The sequence below is a fragment of the Pelodiscus sinensis genome, chromosome 32, assembly GCF_052426305.1.
Source record: "Pelodiscus sinensis isolate ZL-2025 chromosome 32, ASM5242630v1, whole genome shotgun sequence".
Classification (NCBI taxonomy): domain Eukaryota; kingdom Metazoa; phylum Chordata; order Testudines; family Trionychidae; genus Pelodiscus; species Pelodiscus sinensis.
This window is the reverse complement of record NC_143083.1, coordinates 15,186,238-15,208,178: the sequence shown is the minus strand read 5'-3', so window position 1 is coordinate 15,208,178 and position 21,941 is coordinate 15,186,238. Positions and strand designations below refer to the sequence as shown.

The following is a 21,941-nucleotide window of genomic DNA, read 5'->3' as shown; positions in this document are numbered from 1 at the left end:
CGAAGGGTTAGCAGACCTAAGACTGGCCTTTAATTCAAGGCCCCTTCTCCCTTGCAGTGTGATGTGGCGTTCAAGATCCATTAAAGGGATCTGTTCTGGCAGGGTTCAGGAGGGAACCCCTTTACCTAGCAGATGTTTGACTCGACATCCATCGTGCGCGCGCGTGTGCGTGTGTATGCGCCTTCTAACTTTTTTCCATCCATGTGCGCATAAATGTATTCTGCACCGAGGCATGCGCACGGCGAATAGAAACGCACAACCTCACTGTGGGCGCTCTGCCAACCAGCTGGGTGGCTCTGGAACCCCCCTCGTGCGCTTGTGAGGCTGTTCAGAGTAGCAGTGTTCCCTGTGAGCTTACGCAAGTTGTCGCTAGTAAACCCCTGGGTGCACCCCACGGGGGGAGAGGATCGGCCGTGTCTCTTCCCGGCTCCCCCAGGCCCTGATTCCCAGTGACTCGCTCCCTGTTTCCCAAGTGGGAGATCAAGGAAAAGTGCCCCTTGTTCTGGCTCTTAAATCGACGTCCCAATCCGGCCCTGCTGGGGTCACGTCTGCCCCCCGCTTTGCGCACAATGGGCACCCTCTTCAAGAACCAAGCATGCGAATTGTATTGAGGGCTGGCGGTTACACATTGTGCCTGGCGGAGCCTCTCTGGAAAGCAATCTCGCCCTGCGTCCGTTCATCCAGCCCACAACAACAAACTTTCGCACCGGCTTCCTGAGCCCTCCTGCTGGCTTTCGGTCGCGCGCTGAGCAACGTGACTTGCACCCGGTCCGTTTGCAGAGGAATATCATGGAAACGGGGGCGAGAGAGCACTTGATGTAGGCACCGCAAAAATACCTCCCCTCTTCCAAAGGGTATTTGGAGCGTGCCGCTGCGTTAGCTTTATTCCACGCCGCTGGATTGCCCCTCACTTTGGTCACTCGCTGTGCAACTTCTTAATACAAGGTCCTGGGTTAAACAAAGCTGATCTCACAAAAGAGCGTTCCAGTTGCTCTGGTTTTTGATCGGTACATTGACCAAGTCGGCAACTCATAGCAAAACTGAGCCAACCACCAAAAAAGTGACTTACAAGCTCTTGGTTACTGGAATGACTCGTGTTCCAGTTGTGATCTGTCTCTCTATGAATGAAGCTCACCTCCCTTTTCTTGTAAACCGAAAGGGTGGGGGAACCAGCAGAGGCTTCTGAGCCTTGTTTACCCCGGGGATATTTTTTTTTCCCCCAAAGATTTCCTGCCCTTGCAATCACCCCTTCCACCTCCATTAGTAACTGTAATGCTTCGAGGTCTGGCCTGAGATTGGGGCCCCACTGGGCTAGGTATTATACAAGCAGATAAGAGACCGTCCCTGCCCAAAGCTCTCATATGAATAGACCGGACAGAGAAAATGCAGGAGTAGTAACAGGCAAGCAATCAAGTGACTTGCCCAAGGTGATCCAGTAGGTCAGTGGCAGAGATGGGAGTAAGAATTCAGCTTTCCTCACTCCTGCTTCTATTGCCCTGTCCTCCAGACCACCGCGGGAGCCAGTGTTGCTGGTGTTCAGGCTGGCATGCCTCCTGTCCCTGCTGTGGCCAGGGTTCAAGAAGGTGGCAGATGGTCCTGGACATGTCTACACCAGAACTCCCCAGGCTACAGTTTTACCAGTCTCTGGGCTTCTCTCTGCTTACGGGGAGACCCACGCTGCAGAGCGCCAGGTTTCAAATGAGCAGCTTTAGTGAAGACCTGCTAAGTCGAGCACTGAGCTTGCCCCTGTGGGCTCCAGGACACCACGAGATTGCGGGCAGTGAAGCCACAGGAAGAGTTGCTCCTGCTGCGGGGTGGGGGGTGCTGCAGAAATTCGACCTAGTGTACGTTGACTCCAGCGACGCTGCTCACGTACCTGGGGCTGCGTCTCCCAGGTCGACTTTCTCCGAAGTGCAGACCTGGCTTTAGCACGGGCAGGCGAGCGACGGAACTAGCGCGCGTGGCTGCGGTCGCGCTTACAGCTGTCCTTTTCTGCAGGGGCCAGCTTCAAAATCGGCGGCACCGGGCATAAACCGATCAGTAAGTAGTTGGGTCCCTGATTTAATAGTACCCCCCAAACCCCATGCACCCCCAAGCCCCGTGCACCCTCGTTAAGGGGGCACCAGCGAGTAGATTTGTGTGTGTCCAAATGCAGCCTTTGGCTTGTGGAAATCAGGCAATTTGCCTTTTTTTAATAAAGTCTGGGGAAAGGGGCCCCCAAATTTTCCTGCTTCAGGTGCCCTGGGGCAAGCCCCACTTCCGCTTGAGCAGCACAATGGCTGTGACGCAGCCTGGATGTGCCCAGACGCTGCTGTGGCTTGTGGGTGCTGTGGCCTTAGCCAGGCATGGGGGGTTGGCGTTCGGACAGTCGAGGCCGTGGGGTAGAAGATTGCAGCCGTCAGTGGATCAGCAGGGGGGTGCAGGGCTAGCTGGCCGCTCGGCTTGTGCGTCTAGCTCTGCCCAGAACTTGGTTTTGACGTGGGGATTGGACCTGGCTTCCCGTCTTCTGTGCCCAGCAGAGTTGTGCAGGGCTCTGCCATTTGCCTTGTGACCCTGGGCAAGTCACTTAACCTGTGGGGTCCTTCCCTGCCCCCTGTCTGTCTGGACTCTTCACGCCTTAGAGCAGGCTCTCTTCCCCTGTGTGTACAGCACCTAGCACAGCAGGGCCCTCAAAGTACCCCAATACCAGGGGGAAGCCAGGCAAGTTAAACAGGATTCCTGTCCAACATACGGGTGTCAGGACCATTGGGTGTCAGCGCCTGGGATGACGAACCATGGCGCTGTGGGTGCATCTCCTAGCCAGACCGGCCATATAGGGCGGAGTGGCGGGGGGTCCTTCCCTAGCTGCTACATGTTCTTGGTGCCAGCTGTAGCGTGTGCGAGAGACCCAGACCCTCCCTTTATCAGGATAGACTCCACCCTGCCCTCGCCTGTCGATGGATCATGTGGATCAGTCGCATGTGAGACCTGGCGGCTGTACAAACCTAAGAGCTGTGTGCGCTGGGGATGCACAACTTCCAGTGCTGGTAGATCTTGCGGCTTAGTGACTTTGCCTCTGTGCTGGGGTGGTGATTCTCAGAGCCCCTGTGCCGGCAAGACCACGGTTCTTGGCTTTTATTTGTGTCTAGGAGCCTGGGCCTACAGCGGGACTACAGTGCGCCGGGCGCTGTACAAACGGAACAAGGCCGGTCCCCTGAAGAGCCAGAGGAGGCAGCGGGTGGCGCGCGCTATATTTAAACGCCCAGACGAGACAGGCCAGGCCAAAACATGGCTTTTGGACTGATGCCACTTTTGGCTCCGAGCATGACGTAGGGTTTAAAACCCAAAACCTAGCGCAGCCCTGAATGTGGGCACTGCTGCCCTGGGAGAAGGCCCCTTGGCCCTGGTATCGCTGCTTCTCCTTCCCCATGAGAAGCCGCTGCAGCAGCATAAACCGGCCTGTTCCAGCATGGCTGAACCGCGCTGGGGTTCCTGCCGCCGTAAGGATCCGGGTTTGGTTAAAGCCACGCAGCTCTCCGGCTGCCATGCTGCCCGCTCCCCTGCCCTTTGAGGGTTGGCGGTGGAGGGAAAGCCGGCCACTGTGCCTTTTCATAGCTGACTGCCAGCCCTTTAGAAACCTGCTTTTGTCTTGTGGCTCTCTGCCGTCTGCAACGTCATCAAACGACCGTCTCCAGCCCGGGGCGGGGGCTCAAAATGCCTTCGCTGCTAAGTGCTTGCTCAGCATTCCCCTCGCACCCTTGCTGCAACCTCTCGGAACTAGTGAGACCTGTTGCCAGGGCTAACCTCTAGCAAGGGCGATTTGGGCTGAGATTGGAAATGGTTCGAGTGCCGGACCAGGCTTGCAAGGGGAGCTTGTGAAATCTCCACCCCATGAATTTTGTTCAAGAACAGGCTGGACAAACGCCTGTCGGGCGCAATGGGGGGGTTGATTTGGTTCTGCCTCCGCGCAGGGCGGCCACGCTGGATGACATCAAGGATCCTCCCAGCCTGACTCGCTTGTTGGTAGCCTCTGGGCTGTGGTGCGGCTGCCTGTGAGGGGCCGGATCTCCAAATCCATTTGCCTTGTCTCCAGCGATGAATGGCCTGGCCCCACGGCGAAAGACGGGGCTCGGGCTGTAGTCCCCACCTTGAAGTTACTGTGACACCATTAGTGCACGGGGGCTCGTGTGACCCTCGGTCCACATGCCGGGAAATTCACACTTGCGCACACACAGTCGTAGGGCACCAGAACGGGAAGGGACCTTGAGAGGTCCTGGAGTCCCATCCCCTGCCCTCCTGGCAGGACCAAGCACCATCTAGAGCAGGGCTACTCCACTCTGGAAGCCCTGGGGGCCACAATGACACTCAGCATGTGCAGAGGGCCACAACTTAGACATGCAAATCTATGCAAATCGCTTCTGTCACACTGAGGGGCATGAATCCAAAGACACAGCCCGCAGGCCCCGTTCCAGTCCGTTCTGCTGGTCCGAATCCAATGCAACATTTACCCGATTGCCACCTGTGACAGCCCTTCGAATGCGCAATGACTGTCCAGGAACGTAGCGACTAAAATGCATCTCAACAGAAGAGCGTTAATTGACTCTTTGTTTTGTTGTGGGTTGCATGTTGAGCCCTGTGGAAACCCAAACCGCACCGCGGGCCGCCGGCCGAGTCGCCCTGACCTAGACCATCCCTGAATGTCTGTCCAACCTGCTCTTAAACATCTCCAGGGATGGAGATTCCACAACCTCCCTGGGCGACTTCTTCCAGTGTTTCGCCACCCGACCAGCAGGAAGCTTTTCCTGATGTCCAACCTAAACCTCCCTGGCTGCAGTTTAAGCCCCTTGCTGCTTGTCCTGTCCTCAGAGGCCAAGGGGAACAATTTTTCTCCCTCCTCTTTGTGACACCTTTTTAGGTACTTGAAAACCGCTATCACGTCCCCTCTGTCTTCTGTTCTAAACTAAACCAGCCCAGTTCTTTCAGCCTTCCCTCCTAGCTCATGTCTTCTAGACCTTTCATCTTTCTTGTTGCTCTTCTCTGGCCCCTCTCCAGCTTCTCCACATCTTTCCTGCAACACGCAATGCTCCAGTGGAGGCCTCCTCCGAGTAGAGCGGAAGAATGACTTCTCGTGTCTTGCTCCTGTGACTAGTGTAAGTCCCACTCATAAACAATGATGTTCCCCTCCCTCGCTGATTTTTTTATCTCTGTGCAGAATAAACGTTGTGCACCAAGGTGTGTGCAAATGTGCACCACCCGGAGAAACACCTACAGCTGGGTGTGGGCGCTTGGCTAATCAGCTGGGCGGCATTTGGGTCTCTCCGGCGAGGTTGCCCCAGCGCTCGGCATCTAGGGAACACTCGAGTCCTCCCCCTGTTCCACCTGATTCCTTCGTATTTAACAGGCCAAGTGGGTCTCCACCCTCCAGCTGTGAACACGGAGGGGGGCCAAGCACGGAACGTGTGTTGTACTGTATCCACGGGGAGGGGGTGGGGCAGTGCCCCTGCCCTCCCCACCCGGAGCCGGCTCTGCCAGTACAAAGGGGCTCGTAAGGTCTCGCTTATTCCTGCCTATTGACAACCCAGACACAGCCTGGCCTTTGTACGGACGTGGCTGGGCCTGTGCCAGGAGGTTCTGCTGCTCTCCGCACGCCGGCTTTCTGCCGAGCCCCCGGCGGAGAGTCTGCAGCCTGCACTTTGCAAAGCGGAATCAGCCGCCCTGGCTTCAACGCACACGTGAGCTTGTCTGGAAAAGTCGCCCTCTGAAACGGATGCAAGTCCAGGGGCCGTCCCTTCCTCTGCGAGCCGTGGGCCCTGCTCCCCTGACCAGCGGCCCTGGTTCCGAACGAGCTGTCCCTGGGTCTCTGAGGTGCTCCGCGCTGTTCACGCCGGGGGGGGGGGGGGGGGGGGAGCGTCCTGCTGGGCTCTGGATTTCTCTGCATCTTTCCGTGTGGCTGGACCTGCTGCTGCTCCTCTCGCCCCGGTGCAAACGGGCAGGGCTAGAAATCGGTGAGGGGCGCCAGTTTCCCTCTGAAAATCCTGAATGGCTGCAAACCAGCTTGTGGCTCAGATGGGTTTTTTAAAACCGGCTCTGTGAGTTCAGCTTTCTCTTGGGGCTGACCTAAGGCAGCGCGGGTACAGGCAAGCACCCAGCGCTGATCTACGGCTAGCGTGACCGTATTTCCCAACGAGGAGGGGGCCCCACCAGCTCCCCCGAGGGGCTTGTGTTGCTGGAATCCTGTGGGGGGACCCCAAGCCCTGCCTCCTCCTGCACCGGGCTGACACCTTGGCTTTGTCCTCTGTCCTGCTTGCTCTTGATCGGGTGGCAAATGGGACAAATGTCGCTTTTGTTGAGAGTGGGGTGCAGGGCAAACACCTGCTTTTGGGGGGAGAGTCAGGACGACCGGGATGGGGCTTAAAGGCCCTGTCCTGGCCAGAACGGGGCATGTGGTCCCCCTGCTCCCAGCTGGTTGAATCCCGCTCAGTTAACCTGGCCCAGGCCTGTGGTCTCGTCCTCTTTTTCCCCCTCACCCCCACCCCACCCCCATGATTTCTACCCCTGTGGACAACTGTTGCCCCCGGTGGCTCCCCCAGACCAGAATCCGGTGCCATCCTCTTGAGCTTTGTTTACCCTTCCCTCCGGAGCTTCCCTCTGCGCCAGCAACTGTCCAGCCTGGGGTCCTAGACCTGAATGAACTCGGGTAGTGGATCAACCAGTTACAGGTTAATGCTATAGACTCCATGCATTTCCCCGCCCCAGGGAATCTTGTAGCCAGCTGGCCGGCTCAGTCCTGGCTTGTGTTGTGTCCAGGACCTACCCCCGCTGCAGCTCTGTATTTAAAGTGTATTAGGAGCCAGGCAGCCCGGCTCGCGTTGGGTCTAGGAGCTCAGACTTTCCTCCTGCCCCTGGACAGGAGCGCGGGGCCCACGGGGGGGGGGGGGGGGGCTGTGTTTTTAAACGTGGACCAGCTCCCGCCTGGGCTCCCCCCGCACCGCTGCCTCTGATACAGGGGCAGCAGCGTAGAGTGGCGGGGGTTCCTCGGGAGCGGGGCTGGCGCGCACTGGCTGCTGGTCCTGCCCCCAGGGACTGTAGAATAGTTGAGTAACCGCTAAGAATTCACGCGGCTACTCGACTGTTCAGTTAACCGATATTGAACATCCTTAGTGCGAACCAGCTTAGACGTTGCAGTCTCCTGATGCGCCTCAGTTTGCTTGCCGGCTGCTAGCTGAGCTGGTGGCAGCATGGCCTAGTGGATAGGGCAGTGGGCTGGGAAGCAGGAGATGTGCCCTCTGCTCCCAGATCTGCGCTACGTGACTCTGCATGTGTCACTTCCCGAGTGTGTTGGGACCGACTCTCTCGCTGTGTCTGTGCAGCCCCCGGGAGCCTGATCGTGGCTGGATATTACTGTGCGAAAAGCCCAGTGTTGGGAAATCTGACCGTCGAGTGTGGGCACGTTTTTAACAGAAGAGGGGAAGTGAAGGGCTCTCGTCTGCACAGCTGCTGAGCTCCACGGAGCTTCTGCTCAAGCAAAGGGCAGCTGGACGTTTCCAGCGTTTTTATTTTCCTTTAAGTGCCTGATTGTGCTGGCAAACGACATGTTGCTCTTTGGCAAAGTGGGGTGCTGTGCCCCCAAGTCAGGGGACCCCCCGGGTCATAGAACGCTGACCGGCAGTTAATGTTTTAAACGCTGTTTTACAGCCCTTGGGCGGGGGCCTGTCGATGGTCTAAGGAGCCGGGTGTAAAGTCCGTGGGAGGTTCAGGACGGGTGCTGGGCTTGCATGGCCCTGCGCCGAGACAAAACGTGTCTTTGCGTCTGAGCCGCAAACATGGCGTGTCGCTCTGTAGGGCAGGGCTGTGCGGGCGTGTGCTGGCCCCGATGTTCCCCACGTCTGGGCGCCGTCCATGCCGGCCGGCCTCAGGCGTTGGTTTTCATTGGTCCAGACTCCAAACAGCTGGCCTAGGAAAATCACTGGCTCCATTCTCTTGCCTTCGGACAAGCCGTGCTCCGCCCTGGCGGTGGTGGAGGCCGGCTGCTAGCCGGGGTCTGAGGTGCCGTGCGAAGGTCGGTTCTGCTGTCCCACCCTGCAGGGAAACTGAGGCGCCCAACGGCCACGCAGCAAACTGGTGTTGGAGGTGGAGGCAGAAGCGTGGCTGCCTGGCTCCCAGGCCAGTGCCTGACTTCCTGCCACCCAGGCAGGAATGGGGCCGCTCCTGGGGATCGACTCCTCCGTGCCGAGTTGCGCTTGTCGCCCAGCCCTGAGCCGCCATGTGGCACGGCCTGGACCCCAGAGGGTGGCCTTGCTCTGCAGGCTGGGCTGTGCCAAGAGGGGCCAGGCACCAGATGCACGAGGCCGGGGGGAGGTGGCTGGAATGCAGGCAGCGAGGAGAGGGGGCTCTGCATGGGGGGGCTCTTACAGGAGCCCCTCTTCTCCCCTCGCCCCAAGCCTGGGAGGAGCATCCAGGGTCTGGGGTGAAGGGTCACATGGGAGGGCGGGGGGGCAATTATTGATGGGTTGGTGACACCGGGGCTGCTCAGAGGTGGGTGTTCTCATGGGTGGCACCAGGCTGGTGCAGAGCAGGCCAAGGGGGAGGGACTGTCCCCCCCCTCCCCCTCCCCCCCCCCCCCCGGTCAAGCCTCCCTCTGGCCTTAATTCTGGGTCTCTGGCCACTGCGTTACCCTTCCTTCCCAGCGGCGGCACTGATGCCACTTTCTCTCCCCGCCCCAGGTCGGCACGGACCCCTGGATGACACCGAAGTGGCCAAGGACTAGAGGGACCTGGCCCCACGGCGGCTGCAGTGGCAGGGGCAGGAAGGAAGCTACAGCCCAGGCCAGGAGCGCCCGTCGCCCGAGGGACGTGGGATGTCCAGGCCCGCGCTGGCTGCCTGCTGAGCCGAGGGGCGCTGGCCCAGCGGGGTTCTGCCGGCAGAGCCTGACGCCCGGAAGAGGGGGGCTGGTGACGAGCTGCCGTTGTCGTCTTTGGGGGGCCCCGTCCCCAGGGAAACGGTCCTGCCGGCTCCTCCATGCCACGCAGCCCGCTCCTGTAACGCCTCGGGTGCACGTACCCCTCCCGGGCACTGTGAACCCGTCCTCTCGGGAGGGGGGTCCCGACACCTCGCCGGGGCACTGCCCCGCCCAGACCTGATACCCTCCTAGGGCCGTGCCGTCCAGCTCCCCCTGGCACTGTCGCCCCCCCTCCCCCGCCCGCCGGCAGAGCCATGAAGCTGCAGGCAGTGATGGAAAACCTGCAGCGGCAGCAGCGCGCGCGGCTGCAGCAGCAGGAGCAGCAAGGCGCCACCCCTCTCCTGCCAGCACCGCCGCCCCCTCCTCCGCCCTCCGCCCAGGGCCCCGCCCTCCCTGCAGGGACCTCCCCGTCGGCCCGGGGCCGCAGCCAGGACCCCGCCCCCACCGAGGAGGGGGCGGAGCTTGAGAGTGCCCGCATCCAGCGTGCCCAGATGGCCGCTTTGGCCGCCATGCGGGCGGCAGCCGCCGGACTGAGTCACTCGCCCAGCTCGGGGATGTCGGATGAGAGCCAGGCCTCGGAGGAGGAGGAAGAGCAGGGGGAAGGGGAAGATGAAGAGGATGGCGGGTACCAGCAGGAGATGGGCTCGGAGGAAGAGGAGGAGCTGTGAGTATGAGTGTCTATTGCACATTGACTCCAATTAATGCACTGGCCTGGTTCTGCCCCCTCCAGGGGCTGTGAGCCGGGTTTGAACCTGGGACCTTCACGGTGGAAAGTGGAACCCCTTTCTACTTGGGCTACGAGAGTAGGTCCCTTAGTGTTTATCAGCAGTGGGCTCTTATCTTCGGGCCCAGCCTCCGCAGGTGGCGGCGATAACACTTGGCCAACATGTTACCTTGGCTTGTCCGTGTGTGGATAACCCAGCATAAACCTCCCTTCCTAGGTAGGTAAAATAGTTTGGCTTTCTGCAGATAACCTAGGAGTGTCCTTAGGTTGCAGTTGGAGATGCTCGTGCATGTAAGAAAAAGTGCCTTAAACTGAAACTGATTTTTGCACAAATGCAAAGGGCTCCACTTAGGCAGGAACAATCAGTTCCACACATACAGAATGGGAAGCGACTGTCTGGGAAGGAGTATGGCAGAAAGGGATCTAGGGGTTATAGTGGACCAGAAGCTGAATATGAGTCAGCAGTGTGATGCTGAAAGCAAACATGATTCTGGGATGCATTAACAGGAGTGTTGTGAGCAAGACACGAGAAGTCATTCTTCCGCTCTGCTCTGTGCTAGTTAAGCCTCAATTAGTCTTGTATCCAGTTCTGGGCACCGCATTTCAAGAAAGATTTGGAGAAATTGGAGAGGGTCCAGAGAAGAGCAATGAGAATGATGAAAGGTCTAGAGAACATGAGCTATGAGGGAAGACTGAAGGAATTGGGTTTGTTTAGTTTAGAAAAGAGAAGATTGAGGGGGGGATATGAGAGCCGTTTTCAGGTATCTAAAAGGGTGTCATAAGGAGAAGGGAGAAAACTTGTTCATCTTGGCCTCTGAGGATAGGACAAGAAGCAATGGGCTTAAACTGCAGCAAGGGAGGTTTAGGTTGGACATTAGGAAAAACTTCCTGCCTGTCAGGGTGGTTAAACACTGGAATAAATTGCCCAGGGAGGTTGTGGAATCTCCATCTCTGGAGATATTTAAGAGCAGGTTAGATAAATGTCTATCAGGGATGGTCTAGACAGTATTTGGTCCTGCCATGGGGGCAGGGGACTGGACTCGATGACTCTCGAGGTCCCTTCCAGTCCTAGTGTTCTATGACTTGCCCTTAACTGAATCACTATGTGGCCGCTAAAGTCTTGTGTGACACTAAAATCACACGAGGGCTCTGCACCAGCGTCTCCCCTCTGCTGTATAAGTGCAGGCGCCGCGCCTCTCCAGCCCGTGTCTGGGGGTGGTGGCATGAGGCATGTGGAGATTAGGGGTGCCAGATGGTTTAATCAAAAATACTGAACACCTCCTCCTCACCCCTCCCCCCAAAAAAGGGGGAAAAATTCTGTGGGGGTTGGGGAGGGGAGACCAAAGTTGTTGAGAAACAAAAAAAGGAGCCAGAAAGTTAAGCAAACTTAAAAACGTGGCCCTTTAAGAGGCTTTTTCGCCCTAGCAGGCTGCCCGCGGCCTCCCTGCACCAGGCCGGACAGCTCCCCTGCGGAACCGGAAAGCACCTGGGATTTTCGCCTTCTGGCCGGGAAGAGTCAGACCGTGCCGGGCACTTGAGGTGTCTTGGTATTTTCTGAATTTCACTGGCCAGGAGGTGACAATTCTGGACAGTCCGGGTCAAGGCCGGGCACCTGGCAACCCTAGTGGCGACTGACCAGAGTGTTGCCCAAACCCGGCTCGGGCGCGTGCTCTTCGGCGCCCTTGTGGGGTCTGGGAGAGGCTCCTGTCCGGGTCGCAACCTCCTAGAATCATAGAACACGGAGCTGGCAGGGCCCTCGAGAGGCAGCGAGTCCCGGCCCGGCCCTCGCGGCGGGACCAGCCCCTAACCCATCCCTGCCTGGCAGGCGTCTGGTCTCAGTCTCTCGGGATGGGGATTCCACAGCCTCCCTGGCCACTCATTCCAGTGTTTAACCACCCGGATTTTCCTAGTGTCCAGCCTGACCCTCTCTTGCTGCGATCTAAGCCCTTTGCCTCTTGGCCTCGAGTCTGCGATCGCAGGATCCACCCTCTGCAGCGGGCGGGAACAGCCATGTTGGGGGGCCCAGCCCGGATTCCTCCCTGGGAATTGCTTTTTGGGAGAGGATCCCGTGGCCTCGGTAGAAGGGAGGCCGCGGTGGGGAGGGGAGCAGACACTTTCCTGGCTGGGTCTCTGCACTCTGCCTAGCGTGGCCGTTCCGGAGTGCGCTGGAGCACGCCGTGCTTAGCTGTGGCTTCCCGGTTGGAATTGCAGGGTGACTTGGTCCCGTCCCCTCCAGCAGCCAGTGCAGGGTCTCTGAAGCAGGCCTGTCCAGGCTTAAATTACTCCGGCAACAGGCTGTTCTGGTGCCAGGCAACCTGTCTGCTGCCACCCCATATAGGACCGGGCACTCGGGCAGCCACGGGAGCTGTCTGTCAGCAGCTGTCTGCCTTTGGAAGTGCTGGCTCGGTGGTTTTCGCCGGGGTAGCTAGAGGGCCCTTCTTCAGTGCAGACGCAGGGGCCGAGTCCAATTGAATCCGAGGAGGCATCCCCTGTGTCACAAATACATTGGAGCATTTAACATTCAAAAGTAAATATATTTAGAAAATCACATCTGAGCCCCTTCTACTGTGAGTCCAAACCCTGGGAAACAATCAGAACAGAATTCTGGGCTCTGCTTCTGCCTATGTCTCTACCTAACTTGCGATGTCGGGAGTAGAGAGGGAACCGCTGTACTGGGATGAACTGGCTACATGTGTCAACCACTGCTCTCCACAGGATGGAATTGGAATGGTTCCGATGTGTGTCACATGCCCTATACTGCAAATGAAGAGTCTCAGTTCAAGTATTCAAGTCTGTGACTTTTTGCAAGGGGGGGGTGGGGATCTACATTTGGTCTGGTGTTGCTGTGAAGTTGCAAGTGGCATACAATATGGTGCCCATCCCCAGTCTTCTGGAAGATCGCTCTTCTGGTGGCTGGGGGAGGGGGAAACAGGACTGGGAACCTGAAGTGTAAATTTGCTTTTTGTTGTGTTCTAGCTGAGGTGGTGACACCTTCCTCTGTGCGCGTCTGTTTGCTTAAGGCGAGTTCACGCCCATGGCACGAGGAGCCACCTTTCAAGTTAAACAGATGCCCAGGACTCGATTCCTTTTGTCTTGCTTTGCCTCTCTTATCTGCAAGCGGCAGTGCTGGGTGTGCTCCGGGGCCTGGCGCCCTGCATGGCCACGCTCTGCCTTTGGTACCTGTGGAACCAGACAGGAGAACGGACAGGTCTAGCTTGATCTCCGCGGGCAGCGAAAGGGGACCCGCTCACCTCCTCCTGGGGGCGCGTGTGCTCCCAAAACTCTCACGCTGGGGAGTGGGTCTCCTGATCTCTGAATCGCTCTCTGCCCAACCCGTGCCCCTTGGGCAGGACGAGAAATCCTCTAGAGGGCACCTGTAACTATGCGGGGGAAGAGCCTACTACTGCTGCTAGCTCGCTGTTCCTGTTCTAGGCCAGTCGCTTGAGCCTTTCGAGCCGACTGGCCGGCTCCGGTCCCCGGTGGCTGTCCGTGCCCGCTCGCTGGCCGGCCCCTCGCTGGTGTGGGCTGACTTGGCTGGACTCTTGACTTCCAACTGACGGCGTCGTGGGCTGCCCCCCGTCTGGCACCAGCCTTCCCGGGGGCCATGCTGCTCAGCACAGGCTTGCAGACCTCTCCGACCCCTCGCTGGCGCAGAGCCAGGCCGGCTCCACTCCCCTTCCCGAGGCTGAGCTGATCAATTGACGCCGTAACAAATGGCTAATCCTTCCCGTTGGTGGCTTAGAACCTCCCCTGCCGGCCGCTTGGACACGCCCGCTCCGGCTGGGCTGAGGGAAGCTGCTGCGAGTTGGTCTGATCCTCTGGGCTGGATCCGGGGTGGTGGAGCCTGGTACCCGGCCAGCGAGGGGCAGGTGGGGGGAGGGGGTCTTGCTTCTGCAGCTCTGTGGTCCTGGCTCTGTCTGCGGACGGGCAGCCCCCGCGACCTGCTGAAATATGCCCTTCCCGGCCCTGGCTCTGAGCGAATCTTTCCCCTCCCGCTCGGGGGGATGGAGCTTAAGCAGGATCGGGAGCTAACCAACCCTCTGCCCTGCCCGCCCCACCAACCCTGTATGTGGGGCGGCCGCAATTCCCACGTTCTCCTTCCTACGGAGACTCTAATCTCCTTTGGGTAGCTGTGTGGGCCCAGCGATGGTTCTAGCTGCCCTGTGTTTCCAGGCCCAGCACAGAGTCCTGGCTCTGGTCTGGCACCCGGAGACTCCCCCCACACGTGTGCAAGCTCACACTCGCTGGACCCCGTCCTGGTCCGCACTCAGGTGAGATGAGATCTGGTGCCAGGGCCGTGGGGATAGAGCACGGGGCCTGCTGCCCTTATTACACAGAGGGGTTCTCGCCAGTATTCCCTATAAGCTGAGCTCTAGGGCAGCCACTCGGGAGGGATTGAGGTGCTGCCCAGCTGATTTGCAGAGCGCCTGCAGCATGGGCTGCTATTGGTGGTGCACATCCACACTAGCCTTGGTGCACTGAGCAAAATTTATTCCGCATGGATAAAGAAACAAAATTAGAACATGGGTCCTCTCCTTAGCGGAGCAGGAAGGATGCCTCCCTGACCAAGCTGAAACTCTGCTCAGGCTCCTCAGGGGATGCTAAACCAGCCCGCTGCTAAAACCAGCCCCCTCGCTCAGGGGTGAGGGGTTGGCATGACCGCGTAGGCAGCACCAGGCCGCTGGAGGGGGTCGCCTGCCAGCTCTGGGGAAGTGGGCTCGCTCCAGGGTCTGGGCAAGCCCCCCCCCCGCTCCTGCCCCTCCCTGCCCTGTCTGTCTGGGCGTTCCCTGGCGTCCCCACCCTGCCAGTGGGTCCCTGGAGAACCAGCCCCGCTGGCTGGCTGGCTGGCTGGCTGGCTTCTCCAGTCCAGGAGAGACGCGCCTCCTAGCCGGCAGCGACCGGTCTTGGAGCCAGACTTGTCAGCACTAAGGGGAAGCTTTCAAACTGGACCTAAAACTGGTTCAGCTAAGCTGGCTGGTGTCCACCTGGAGACCGGTCCCCCCTCCCCCTTCCCTGCCGACCCCCGGAGATGTGGCTGGTGAAAACGGGCGCTTGGCCGCGGCTCGCGGAGGATGCGCCGCTGTCCCAGGGAGGGTGGGTCCCCATGATGCACGCGAAGCAGGATCTGATGCGGTTCCCGTGCAGTTAGTGTGAGGGCAGGTGCTGCTGACGGGTCTGGGAATAGCGCAGCAGCGACTCTGCCTTCCGCGGGGGTCTGGGAATTGCGCCGTGACCCCCTTTCTCTGAGGAGGGCTTGGGCAGCAGCCCTTTGGGAACGTTTTGTGCTAAGGCTGCTCCCCTCCCTTGGGCCGGTCCTGGCTCCTGGGGGAAGTGGGCTCGGAGTCTGGCTAGAACTGCCTCCCCTCCAGTTCATGCAGGGAATCTGGAAAATGTTCCATGCCCCCGCTATGTAGCCTGGGGACTAGATCCCTTGTTCTGGCAGGCAGGCGCGTTCCTGGCGGTTTGCACGGCCGTAGCACAGAGAGGCCTCGGCCGAGGTCCGGGCGCTGTACCAACGCCTAGCGAGAGGCAGCCCGAACCCCTTTCGGAGGCAGCGACTGGGTCGGCGGGCAGCCCTGCTTCGGAGACCCTGCCAGCGGGTGTGGGTGCGCTGTGGCGTTTGGAACAGCTGCTGGGCTTGTGGATCCATGAGATTTAGATTCGCCCGCCCGGAAGTCCCGCTTACCGCCTGTCTCGGGCTCCCCTGTGTCGCGCCAGGGTGGCAAGCGAGCCGGAGATCAACTCCGACTCTTCTCTATGCCCAGCTCTTGTGCAGCCAAAAGTGGGTGCTGGGTGGCGTCTGAATGGAGAGGCAGCGGGCCCCACTGGTTAGAGCACCTGTTGCTGTGTGGCTTGCCACCTAGCCGGGAGGAGTCTGCCCCAGGCTGGGGGTTACAGGCTTGGTCGGAAGCCGTGGGGAAGCGTCTCGTCAGCCTGTGATGGATGGTGGCCAGGCTGCAGTGGGAAGGGGGTGGGAGCTGCCTGTCCAGTGACCTCTTCACCCGGCAGCATGTTGCCGGCCAGATGGAGGGTGCTAATGCTCCAGATGGTGCTGGAGAAAGGGTGATACCCGTGTTCCTAGGAAGCCACACGTGGGATTTAGGCACCCAGCGGCCGTTGAAATCCATGGAGGGTCGGAGGCGAAGTATCTTTGAGGCTCTGGGCCCCAGCGGCGCAGCGAGGAGCAGGGTGTGAGAACCGAGGCAGGGCTGAGCCAGCCTAGGTCAGAGCAAGAGTCCATCTAGGCCTGCAGCAGCAGCTGGAGGGGCCCTGCACTCGGTGGTTCTGGGGCCGCGTCAGGGAAAGGATTCCTGCTGAAACCTGGGAGGAGGAGGGTTAACATGCCCTGGAGTCCTCGGACTGCAGCGTCCAACCCCCGCCCAAACTGCCACCCTCAACTCTTGCTGGGGATCTAGTGGGCATGAGTTCCGCAGGCCAAGGGTGGGTTCTGTGGTCCGAGCCTTTCCTCTCCCTGCTATGAGTTTGCCCCCTTTTTGGTTGTATCGAGTGTCCCTCTCTAATAATCTGGGACTGGACTGAGTCCGGTGGTGCAGGCTGGGCCGTGCAATGGGGCACGGTGACTCAGGTGGCATCTCCGTTGGCATGTGGATTTTTAGCCGCTCCAAATACTACATTGACTGTTCTCTCCCCCCCTTATTTTCTCTAAAACTCCAGGAAGCGCAAATGGGATGAAGAGGACTTTGAGGAGGACATGGAGGAGGAGGAGGAAGAGGAGGAGGAGGAGGAGGAGGAGGATTACGAAGAGGATGAAGAAATGGGGGAGGACGAAGGACTGGGCTCGGCAGAAGCGGTGAGAGCTGGTCCGGGATCTCTGCTGCTCCACAAGCCGCAGGTCCCCCCGCCGTACCGAGGCGACCCGCAGCGGCTGCCTGGCGGCCAGGAGCGGCTGTCGTCCGGCTTGAGCCACCAGGGGCATTTGCAGCTACCGCAGCAGACTCCGGACCACGGCGACTGGACGTACGAGGAGCAGTTCAAGCAGGTAGGTGCCCGGGAGGCGCCCGTCCCTTTAACTGACTTGCTGACCCGGAGTTTATAAGCCAGTTACTTTTAATGCTGCATCTCTAGCACTTAATCCCCGGCGGGACCTTGAGCAGGGTCAAGCGTCCCGCTGCCCTGGCAGGCCGGAGATGCCAAGGTGGCTGCATGCCTGGCTAAGCCCAGGAGCTGTTCCCGCCAAGCGCCTGGGCCGTGTTTGGGATGGCTGGCGTCGTGCGGGAGCTTTGGAAGGGCGGCAGGCGGGTCTGACGCGGCGTGTGAATGAAGGCTCCGGGAGAGAGCCCGGAGCGCCCGGACCCTTCTAGTGGCTTAGATGGATTTTAATATTTTGGGCGCCCGAGCGCTTGGCAGGTTCCTGGCGCTGTCTCTAGTTCCATGCTGCCAGCCTTGGGCTCAGAGCTTGTCCTTGGAGCCACCCAGGCCAGCTGGGTGCCAAGCCCAAGAACTAGGCACCCCGGAGCCATGGGCCTGTCCTTCTCAGCTGGGCTAACGGGCGCGTTTGGTGCGGCTCAGTGCAGGCTGGCCGGGGCAGCTGGGTGCCCGCGTCTTCCCACCAAATGGTTCTTGCGTCACTAACGCTGCAGCTTTTTTGACTTCGTGTGTCTGCTCGGCTGGGGGCCCTATCGCAGCTCTGCCGCGTGTCTGTGTTGGCCTCCGGCCGGGCAGTGCCCTCTCCCTGGCATGCTGCTTTCGCAGGCAGACCGGCTCTGCTGGCGTCGTTTTGCAGAGCTCTGTGAAGGTGGGGATCCCGGCGACTTATCCATTTGGCCTGGATTTAAGCATGTGACTTCACCATGTGCCTAGTGGTAAGGGCAGGCTGTTCAGCCGGGCACTTGGACGGGCACCTTGCAACGCTGCCCAGTTGCGCCCCTCCTAGCTAGGGCAGCCCTCTGGGTTTCTGCTTGGCAGCAGGGATGTGACGGGCAGACGGGGGGGGGGGGGGGGGCGGGGGGGCTGGTCTTGCCTGCTGCCATCTCCCCGGTTAACCGCTCAGCCGGCACTTACAGCCCCACTTCTCCTGGGGGCCAATGCGGCTGGAAACTGAACTCCGAGTCCCAGAGCAGAGCCCGGCGTCCGCTGAGCCGCAGCGCGGTGGATTGGCAGGGCGCTGCGGCAGGGACCGTAGGCACTCGGTGGCCGGAGCCGCACCCTCCCTCCCGCGTCTGCCTGGCGGCTAAATGCGCTTTCTCCTGGCTTTCACGCTGAACAGCCGTCTTGCCCCCTCTTCCTCCTTGGCCGAGCCTGGCTCTGGGGTCGCAAGGCCCCCCCGCCCTAAGCCTTGGGCTACCGGAGGAAATGCTTCCAGCCGGGCTCCCAGGCCCCGGGGAGGTTCCTTTGATCTAGGTGGCGAAGGCCCATCTGAGTTCAGAGCCGGGGGAGGGGATGCGCCAGGAACAGTAGCGGCAGATGGAAGCCAGATGGATGGGGGGGGGGGAGGCTGGTGCTGCTTTTGGGGTGAGTGATTGGCTGTGCCCGGAGCGTGCCGGGGGCGTCTGGCTCCGGCCCGGGAACGCGCGGGCGGGGAGAAAGTGTTGGCTGGCAGGATCCAGGAGCCCCTTGTCTGCTGCCGTGAGGCTGCCTGGCCACTTTCCCACTCAAGCACCTGGCGGCCAGGCCGGTCTCTGTCATCTCCCCCCTCGGCCCGGTCGCCGTCTCCTCCCTGCCTGGCCCAGCGCCTTGGCGCAGCCCGTCTTCTCTCTCCACTACGGTCACTTCTGTGTAGTTAGCGCTTAGGGAAAATCCTCCGAGACTGGCTCGAGCGTCTGCCTTGCTTCCCTCCTCCTGCCCTGGCCGGCCTCTTCCTGCTTAGCTTTGCACCAGCCCCTCACGGCGCCCACGTGAGGCCTGGGCCCCCCTGCGCCGGGTGCTGCACGTGCACAGAAGCTGAGTTTGGCCCCGAAGAGTTTGCAATTCAGAAAGAGGAGAGGCCGGTCCGGTCCGCGGGAGGAAGTGACTTGTCTGAAGGGTCGCACCAGGGGTCAGGGGCCATGCTGGGATCAAAAGCCCTCTGTTCTCCCGAGTCGCCCACCCCGCACGGCCTGGCTGGCCGCGTGGCTACGTGCGGCTGCCGTTCGAAACGCTCGCGCTCCAAAACTCTGCTGATCCTTCCCCATCTCTAACATGCATGTGGCTTGGCTGGTTTTTTTTTTTTTTTTTTTTTTTTTTCTTAAATCTTCCTGTGTTGTCTCAAGCTCTTATTTACACCTTCCTCCGGCTGATCTGTATCTTCTTCATGTGGCTTTTTTTGTACTTCCTGTAAATAGGGAGCGGGGGCGGAATCTTTTTATCTGTGAAAAAGCTTTTAAATCCCGCACTTGTGATCTTCCTGTTTTTGTCAGCCGCTTGCTGTCATCACACAACCCCGCGCACTGCGGGTGCTTGGGACAGCAGGATCGCGAAGCCGGGGCGCCTCTCTCCCCTCTCGGCGTGGGGCAGTAAAGCTCATTTTAAACGGCTGCTGACCGACGTGGCAGGTTGCTACCTGGCGAGGGTGTTGGCAGCGGTTTGTTCACAGCTTGAAAGTTTGTGGTTGTTCGCTTGACACTCGGCGGGGCCGGAGAAATCTGTGTGGCTCTGCTCCCAGCCGGCGCTTGCGAGCCCTGCCAGCGCGTGTGGCTTTGTTTTAACCCAAGTCCTGTAACGTTGGGCCGAGATCCAGCTCCGGGAGTCATGTGATTTGCGGGAGCATCTCGCTTTGGTTTTCAGTAGTGTGTGGTGTCGTGGTGGGTTTTTTTTTTAAAGTGCATTTGTGGCAGTAAACGAACTCTGGCAGATGTGACTGTGAAAGACCTCGCAAGCAGAAGGCCCCTGTCTTGAACCTCACGGCAGGTTGCTGGGGGTTGGTTTTGGGGGGGAGGGGAGAGGGCAGCTGACTCAGCTGGGGCAATGCCACTGCTGGTGTATCAAAGCGGCTTGGGACCGATGTGTAGATGGGCAAGACAGCTGCAAGGGCTGGTCTAGTCAGCAGTGGTGAAAACCAGACCCAGGGAGCTGAGGCAGGGGTCTTTAAGACTCCCCAAGGGAGTTAGGCACTTGATTCCCTTGGGCTCATTTGAGCGTCTCCGCTGGCCCTGCATTCCTCTCCGGGCTGGGCACGAGCGCTCTGTTCCGGGCTGGACGTGCCTGGCAGAAGCCCACAGCCGCGGAGGGGCAGCGCTCCAGCCCTGCCCGGTTTGGGGAAAGCCTTTCCCCCCGGCCGAGCATGTGGGAACGCAAGCGCGTCAGCGCCTGGCCCTCCGCCAGGGGTGTCTCCGCGCGGCGCTTGGCCTGTGGCGCCACTTGGCCGCCCTCCAGCGCAGGCTTTTTGAACCGGCTCCAGCCCCAGCTGCCGGGGAGCAGCGCCGGTCTCTGGGAAGGAGCAGCAGGAATGTAAACACTGGCTGCTGGCAGGGCCTGGAGGGCTGCAGGGGCAGGCCCGGGGGGTCCTAGCAGCGGCTACTCGATGGCTTCCTTGCCCCCGCTCTCCACTCGCCGGGGGGGTCCCCACCGCAGATCTAAGATGCATCGAAACCAATCCTGGCACGACCGCTTCTTTCTGGCGCTCGCGTCCTCGCCGGGAGCCCCGCTGGCGAATCGCAGCCGTGCCGGGGAACCCGCCCGGAACAAAACGCCAGCCCCTGCCCCGGAGAGACCGACGCCCCCGGCTCCGGAGGGGGCGCGGCCCCTTCCCCACGGGGCGGGCGGCTCACGAGACCGATGCCCGCTCTTGGCGGCAGGGAGGCCGGGGCCGCGGCGATTCCTAGAACGTGAGCCGGGCTGGGAGGCAGCCCCCGGCCAGCAGGCACCGCGAGAGCGTCTCTTCCCCGCCGGGCCCGGCCCCTGCGGCGTCTCTGCACGGCCCGAAGGCTGGGAGTGATCCGGCTGGTCCGCCGCGTGCTTCGGCTGGCGCCAGCCCAGGACAGAGAATTCCTCCATCGTCCCCTGGCGCACGCGGGGCCTTTCCCTAGCGCCCGTCCGACTCCCCTCCTGCCCTGTTCTCCGGAGCACGGTGGGGGGGCAGAGGGGCACCGTGGCGGGGGTCCTGGCAGAAGCAGTGGCCCAAGAGGGCTGCATCGGCTTTCCCCTGCCGTGCAAGACTCCAGCACTTCTGCTCTCGGCTCCCGAGGCCTCTGGGGGAGGGGGGAGCTGCGCGCGGTCTGGAGGGGGACCCAGGGAGCCCGGGCTGGCTCATGGCTCAGGACCTGGTGCACCCGAGCTCCCTTTGACAGGCAGGAAGCCAGCAGGGGAGGGGAGGGCTCAAACGCAAGGAGCTGCCTTCTCCCCGCAGGCCCCTCCCCTGCGTCTCTGGGCGGGGACCGGGGGAGCACCCCATGGACGGAGGGTGGTTTTCGGACTCTCCAGGGACTGCGGGGGCGTTCCCTGGGGGGAGGGGGAATCGAGTCCTGCCCTGGAGGAGGGAGGCTGCGTGCGTGGGGCGGCTCACTCTGCCCTAGAGGGCCAGCTGCTGTCTCTGCTGTGGGGCACTGGCTCACTGCCCCCCCGCGTTGCCCAAGGGCCGGCTGAGCCGGGTGTCAGGTTGCCACGAGGGTCGTCTTGCCCGCCTGGGGAGGGAGCGCTGCCCTGCAAGTCCCGTGGCCAGGGAGGGGGAGGCTTGTGGCTCCTCAAACAGCTGGAGGATGGGGGGGGGGGCAGGGTCATCCCTGGCACCCAGTCCTGGCTCTGGGCTCGAGCCAGGGTGACGCCGGGAGCTGGCGCGTGGCGGCTCCCCTCTGCAGAGCCCGCCGAGGGGCGTCCGAAGGTGACCGCCTGGCCGGGGAGGGACGAAAGGGGGCTCTGCTCCCCCGCAGGGTCGGGCGCCCGGCCTTTGTCCCGGCTTGTCAGGGGAAGGTGCAGGGGTGAGTCACGAGGCAGTTGCGGAGGGTGGAGGACACCCTGCAGCAGCCCCGACGGGCTCCCAGGTGTTCTAAGGACGTTCTCCCCCCGATCCGCATGCTGGAGGGGATGGGGCTGGAGGGGGGGCTGGTGAGCAGGGTGAGCTCGCACCCAGCTCCTGGGCCTGTCCAGGGCCCAGCCGCATCGCGCTCTGGGCCCACGGCTGTTCGCGGGAGTGACGCGGGCAGCCAAGGCCTGGTCCGCACCTGGAAGATGCCGCGGTCCCTGCCTTGCACAGGGGGTGAGAAATGCTCGTCCCGGCTGCAGCTGCAGCCGCCTGCTCGGGGAGGTGGATTCGGGCCAGTGATGGGCAGGGGGGTCCTGTTGCTGTCGCTAGTCTGGGCTCTGCCGTGGGACGCCCCGTGGCATCACTGTGCCAAGGTGGTGTCC

General features: G+C 60.9%; 1 protein-coding gene across 3 annotated transcripts in view; it reads left to right on the top strand.

The window, feature by feature from the left end:
• Positions 1-21,941, top strand: part of ARID3A (AT-rich interaction domain 3A) — a 76,463-nt gene that overhangs the window by 4,629 nt on the left and 49,893 nt on the right. For all 3 annotated transcript variants that reach the window (XM_089775013.1, XM_089775014.1, XM_075902640.2), the window contains exons 2-3: positions 8,703-9,602; positions 16,338-16,662. In XM_089775013.1, the coding sequence (XP_089631139.1) occupies positions 9,193-9,602; positions 16,338-16,662 (735 nt within the window). In that variant the 5' untranslated portion in view covers positions 8,703-9,192. The remainder of the gene's footprint in view (positions 1-8,702; positions 9,603-16,337; positions 16,663-21,941) is intronic.